The 6,000-nt window shown below is 40.6% G+C and overlaps 1 protein-coding gene across 1 annotated transcript in view; it reads right to left on the reverse strand.

Annotated features, from left to right (window-relative positions):
- LOC116991253 (sialic acid-binding Ig-like lectin 13) overlaps positions 1-5,720 on the reverse strand; it is a 28,199-nt gene extending 22,479 nt beyond the window's left edge. Inside the window, exons 1-3 of the mRNA XM_033049715.1 lie at positions 5,522-5,720; positions 4,427-4,768; positions 1,322-1,612 (exon numbers count right to left, since the gene is read on the reverse strand). Coding sequence (XP_032905606.1) covers positions 1,322-1,612; positions 4,427-4,768; positions 5,522-5,570 — 682 coding nt within the window. The 5' untranslated portion in view covers positions 5,571-5,720. The remainder of the gene's footprint in view (positions 1-1,321; positions 1,613-4,426; positions 4,769-5,521) is intronic.
- Between the last annotated feature and the right edge of the window lie 280 nt (positions 5,721-6,000).

The raw sequence follows: 6,000 nt of genomic DNA on the forward strand, positions 1-6,000 counted from the left end.
CGTAGCAAATGGAGATCCAAATTCCTAACCGTTTGAAGAGTCAACCCACTAATATAATTCTTAGGTGATTTCCTTCGCCTGTCGGAACACAGGTTGGTGTGGGGTTGTAAGTGATTTATACGGCTACCACAAATGATCACAGATACCCCTGCATATGGTGAGAGTAGTAGGGCCACCTTTGAAGGGAAGGTAGACACTAAATGCTAGAGTAACTCAGCGGGCCAGGCAGCATCTCTGAAGAGGGAATGGGTGACGCTTTGGGTCGAGACCCTACTCCCGCTGAGTTACTCCAACATTTTGTGTCTATCTTCTTTTTAAACCAGCATCTGCAGTTTCTTCCTACACATGATAAAGGAATATTGTTGGTGTGGCCATGAATAGAGGAATTGATATTGAAAACAAAGTTATTGCAGGACAGAGGGCTATGAATTCAAAGACCTAAGGTTAAGACAAGTACATAAGACGGGCATTGAAAATAGCGAGAAGAAGATACTACTCATTGCAAAAGCTGGGAGAGAACTTTTGTTGATAGAGAAAGAGAAATTTAATGGAGAGATATGAAGTACAAAACAAGCAGAGATGCAAAAGGGTGAAGTGTTGCAGGAGATGGATAAGGACAGAAGAAAGTGAGTTTTGGTGAATGGGAACATAGAACCTCTGTGAGACCGTAGCCAAGAAGTTTGGAGAAGGAGCAATTGGTTATACTTGAAATATTTTTATCAATGCACACACGCACAATGAGGGCTTAGATGGCAAAAGTCCAATTCTAAAATAAAAAGGATAGAACATGAATATGGAAGGGAGAGGGATGATGAATATTGATCCACCCTGTAAGTGTCATAAACTCTGATTGCGAAGGAAGGTTAGCAGGATTAGCTTTTAAGATTGCCTCAGTGGAGATGGGGAGACACACACATAGGATTACCAAGAGATATCTATAAATAAGCTTCAAACTTAACTGAGAATGATCAAATCTGGGAAATAATCATCATAGTTAGAAGATAGAGTATTTGGGGCAGATTAATTAAAAGCAATTGAGAAAGGTGAATTAATTGAAACTTTGGGTCTGCGTAACAGGACAACAGAGAAAGGCAAAATAGAAGAAACCAAGAACAATATAAATGAGAGAAAATGTAAGTGATAAAACTAATGGAACTGGGTCAATGAGCAGTTAAAGTAGATGCAGAAGATATTCAGTTACACTGGTATAGATGGTGATATACAATGCATATCAGTTATAACACAATAATGTGCATACAATAAGAATTCAAAAATTAGCAATACAGTGAATACCACTTCAAAAGTTAAAGATGATACTTACACATAATATTTAGTTTGATCGTATTTACAACTGGCCGTCCAAAAACGGAATGATAAATCTGACAACTGCAAACAGTTCCATTGTCTTCCACTCTTGGGACAATCTTGTAATGACTGGTGGCAACTAGTGTGCCATTCCTGTCTGTTTCAAAAGTTGGTGCAGTGATATTTGTAGAGGTGCATGTCCATGTGAAGGAGATATCCTTGTCGTACAATCCCTTGCCAGAGCAGTTTAGAGTGGATTCATGACCAGCAACCAAAGTATCACTCCGTATATACATTTCTGGAAGATCTGAGAGAAGATAAAGCATAAAGTATTAAACTATATATCACACATTTCAATGTTAGTGAAACTTACTGACAGAGTAAGTTGTCCAAAATTCTGCTCTATTTTCATAGAGAATGTTAAATTAATGATGTAGAATTATAAAAAATATAGCCCTTCTTTAGCTGAGAAGCATCAAGGGTCAAATATATGCTGGACCATTATAATATTACTCCATGGTCCTGGCAAAATGAGATTATGTATATCCAACAGACTCACATGCGGTAGTCTTTTGGTTAGTATTGACGATACTTGTAATGCACAGTAATGCACAGTAAAACATTTCAGTGAGAAACTAGTGGTAACTTGAGTTAATGATAATCACTGTAGAAATTTATGGTGTAGAACAAGAGATCCCAACCTGGGATAAATATACCCCCAGAGGGTAAATGTCGCCTACCCAGGGGGTAAATTTGTTGCGTCTGGATTTGTACATATTTTTTCTCATTGACTGACTGTGTTTGGTTCTGGCATACCGGTATCTGTTCATCATTAGTTGTTCATATACAAGTGAAATAACATTGTTATGTGCTATTAAAGTTGCCAGTGGTAATCGGGACGAAAAAGGTTGAGAACCCCTGATGTAGGCGATTTATTGAATACATGCTGCTCTAAAACATACTTTTAATTTACTCTCACTTCTCAAGTTCAAAGCCCTGCAAGTGATGCACTTCAAGTGCTCATTCAGGTACATGAAATTTGGTGAAGATTTCTACTTCTTTTACCCATTCTGATGATGAGTTCCAGTCACTGCCACTGATTAAGTGAATTTATTTGTTTAAGAAGGAATTGCAGATGCTGGAAAATCGAAGGTACACAAAAATGTTGGAGAAATTCAGCGGGTGCAGCAGCATCTATGGAGCGAAGGAAGCTTCATAGATGCTGCTGCACCCGCTGAGTTTCTCAGGCATTTTTGTGTACCTCAAGAGTGAATTTATTTGTTCACAACATCAACCCAATTCTTCTACCAGCTAAATTACATCTATGCTTCTAAATTACTCCGGGCAACGAGATCCAAGTCCTTTCTGGTTTGTGTGTTGAGACCTCATGTAATTTAATGCACTGCAATTTAATTGCTCCTCAGACTAAATTGTTGCAAACAAAGGAGACCAAGGCAGTCATATAATTTCCAACCCCTTAGCACCCTGCTCTACTCTTTTCTCACCCATAGCTATGTGGCTAAGCATAACTCCAATGCCATCTATCAACTCAACAATGACACCATTGTGGTTAGCTGAATTATGGGTGGTGATCAGTCAGTGTGCAAGTAGCGAACCACTGACTTTGGAACGGTAAAGTCGGGCAACAATATGCAGTTTTTAAGGTTGGGTCAATGGTGGAATGAGTTAGCAACTTCAAATTCCTGGATGATAACATCTCAGATGACCTCTCTTAAGCAGGGCACATAGCTGTAATCATGAAAAAGATCTGCCACTGCCTCAACTTTGTTAGAAGTTTAAAAAGATTTGGCAGGTTATGCAACATGCAAAGAAACTTCTACTGATGTACTGTAGGAAGTATTCTGACTGGTTGCATCTTGGGCTGCCATGGAAATTTCAATGCATAGGAACTCAAGAGGCTAGACTCAGCTCAGGCAATCATAACCACAGGCCTCCCCACCTACATGCCTCAAGATGGTGGCATCTATTATCCCTCCATCCAGGCCTTGCCCTCTTCTCACTGTTACCATAGGGTGAGATATAAAAGCCTAGAGTATCACACCACCAGGTTCAGAAACCACTACTGTCCTACAACTTTTATTGAACCAACCCACACGACCCCAATCCTCCCACGACAATGGAACACCATGGACTTGTTTGATTTACTTATTGTGTTTTACAGTCTTCTTCCATTTTTTCGTCTTGTAGAATTTTATGTGATTAAATGTGATTATGTAATAAATTTACTTATAATTTATGTTTCTGTGTGCAGATTTTTGTTGCACCTGTACCTCACCGTTCTTGTGCCAATGACAATAAACAGCTTGATTTGGCTAAGCTCTGTTTCCATTAATTCTTAGTACAAGAAGTGAACTCCCCTTAAAATGTCCCCTTCCATGCACCATCCCCATCTACCCACCATTGCTCACTCTGGGAAAGAGCTGCCAATTGCTATCCATTTCAATTCGCTTTTCCATTCCCATACTGACCTGTCATCCCTTCCTCCATTGCCAGTGAGATCTTTCACAAACTGAATCCTAACTGAATGCAGTCAATCAAACTATCTCAAAGAGTTATTTTTTTAACTGTTGTAAAACCAGCTCATCCTTTGGTATGGACAGAATAGAAAGTGAAAAGAAAGAGAAATGGAGCAATATTGTCACTGTTGGTATTCATATACGATTTAAGATCCAATGAGACAACGCAACAATAACACAAGCTGTGTTTTCCAAAAAAAAAGCTGGAAACACCAACCTTGAAGTACCTCTGTGAAACACGGAACTGCAGATTCTGGTTTACAAAAGAAGACAGAGTGCTGGCGTAACTCAGCGGGTCAGTCAGCATATCAGGGGAACATGGTCTGAAGATGATATCCATGTTCTCCAGGGATGCTGCTTGACCCATTAAATTGCTCCAGCCCTTTGTGTCGTGATATGCCTTATTAATTTAGGTTGAAACACATGTGTTCATTTCATCTTATTTCTAATTGGGTCTGCTTGGTATTATGTCTGTTAAAGTATCTGTAAATGGCTGGTTCAAATGTCACTGCGTTTAACATTATTGATTTCATAAACATAAAGTGCAGAGACTGGAGATCATCATAGTATTACAAATACTTTACCATAAACCTGTATTCGTGTTCCTTGGCCCTTTTCATGAATTGGAGGGAAGACATGTGGTACATTCACCGCACAAATGTAGTTGTAATCAGAGTGACCAAACGATACATTTTCAATCTTCAGTGATGCCGTACAGTGTTTGAAACCACCCCAGAGGGGGTGAGGAATGCAGAGCGGGTTGTTCGTGTTGTCAGTAGACCCTCCAGGTGATGTCCGATGCCATGAAACGCGGAGCCAGGCATTCACACTTCCATTATAACTAAAGGTACAGTTTAACGTGACGGACTCGCCTCTCCACACCTTGACCAGACGTGACTGGATCAAATTTGTGATTAGCGGAACTCCTGGTGGAAAATAAATACATTTGTCAATTATACTCCCGTTAGTAGTTCAATAAACATCCACTTTACACACTGAACGAGGGATTGGTTTTCTAACGGAAACAATACTTAAAAGAAACACATTCAAATCTGACGTTTTCAAACAACGATTCTCGCTTCCATGATGGTTGCAAATGCCTTCTCTCAGCAGATTCGGTGGCAGGTGGCACCGTGATATTTGGACGCTAGAAAATACACAAGTGGCTGGAGTAACTCGGCGGGTCAGGAAGCATCTCAGGAGCTCATAGATGAGATGATTTTTCAAAGTCTGGAAAAGGGTCCCGACCCGAAACGCCACCTATCCATGTTCTCCAGGAATGCTGCCTGCCTGACCCGCTGAGTTGCTCCAGCACTCTGTGTCTTCACTTGCAAACCAGAATCTGTCGTTCCTCGTTTCTACACCTTCGTAAGTTTCCTGCTTTGTGCTCTCTGATGGAGTTGTAGTGACCGAACTATATCTCAAATGTTTTAACTCATTGAATCTTTGCAGGCAATCGCCGTCAATGAAGATGCAAAACTTTTATTCCAACATTAAAAATATAGATTTAATGGAGACTAAACATTTTGAAGGGTTTCTCGGCCTCACAGAGATATTAATCGACTTGCTGTTTTAATAACAGACTATCTCCTGAACTACCTATCGATGCAATATGCCACATAATGATGATCCTCATCACGGCTCCTTGGTCCACAGATTGTCCGATCAACATAACTTGCCTTGTGTTCCTGCATGCAGGAGGAAAAGCAGCTTCAGGAGGAGTTGCATCTTTGCCTGGTTCTGCCCGTCCCTGGAAATGTTAAACTCTCCGCCCGCGGCCAGATCCAATCGTGCAAATGTCAAGTGAGGATGATCCGTCCGCTGTGAACTCGCATCTTAGACGGAGAATATCAGAGACTGTGAAATGCCAGAGGGTGTACTGAGCAGAGGAAGTTACGTTCGAGCCGAAGGAAGTTTTCACTTTCCCCAGATTAATATCACTGCCTTTGTTCAAGCAAACACTGAGGATCTGTGTCAATGAAATCCACAGAGTGCGTGTTGGTAGAGAACTGAATCAAAAACAATGTCACAGCATCCAAAACAGCTGCCCCAGTCAATGCGCCGTCAGAGTGACTTCAGTGCCTTTTATAATTCGCTGCAGCAAGGTTGTCTTACTTCAAATGAGTTTTTTTCACCCATTGAAGCATTTTGATAAAGT

This window comes from Amblyraja radiata, chromosome 33 (assembly GCF_010909765.2).
Source record: "Amblyraja radiata isolate CabotCenter1 chromosome 33, sAmbRad1.1.pri, whole genome shotgun sequence".
Lineage (NCBI taxonomy): Eukaryota > Metazoa > Chordata > Chondrichthyes > Rajiformes > Rajidae > Amblyraja > Amblyraja radiata.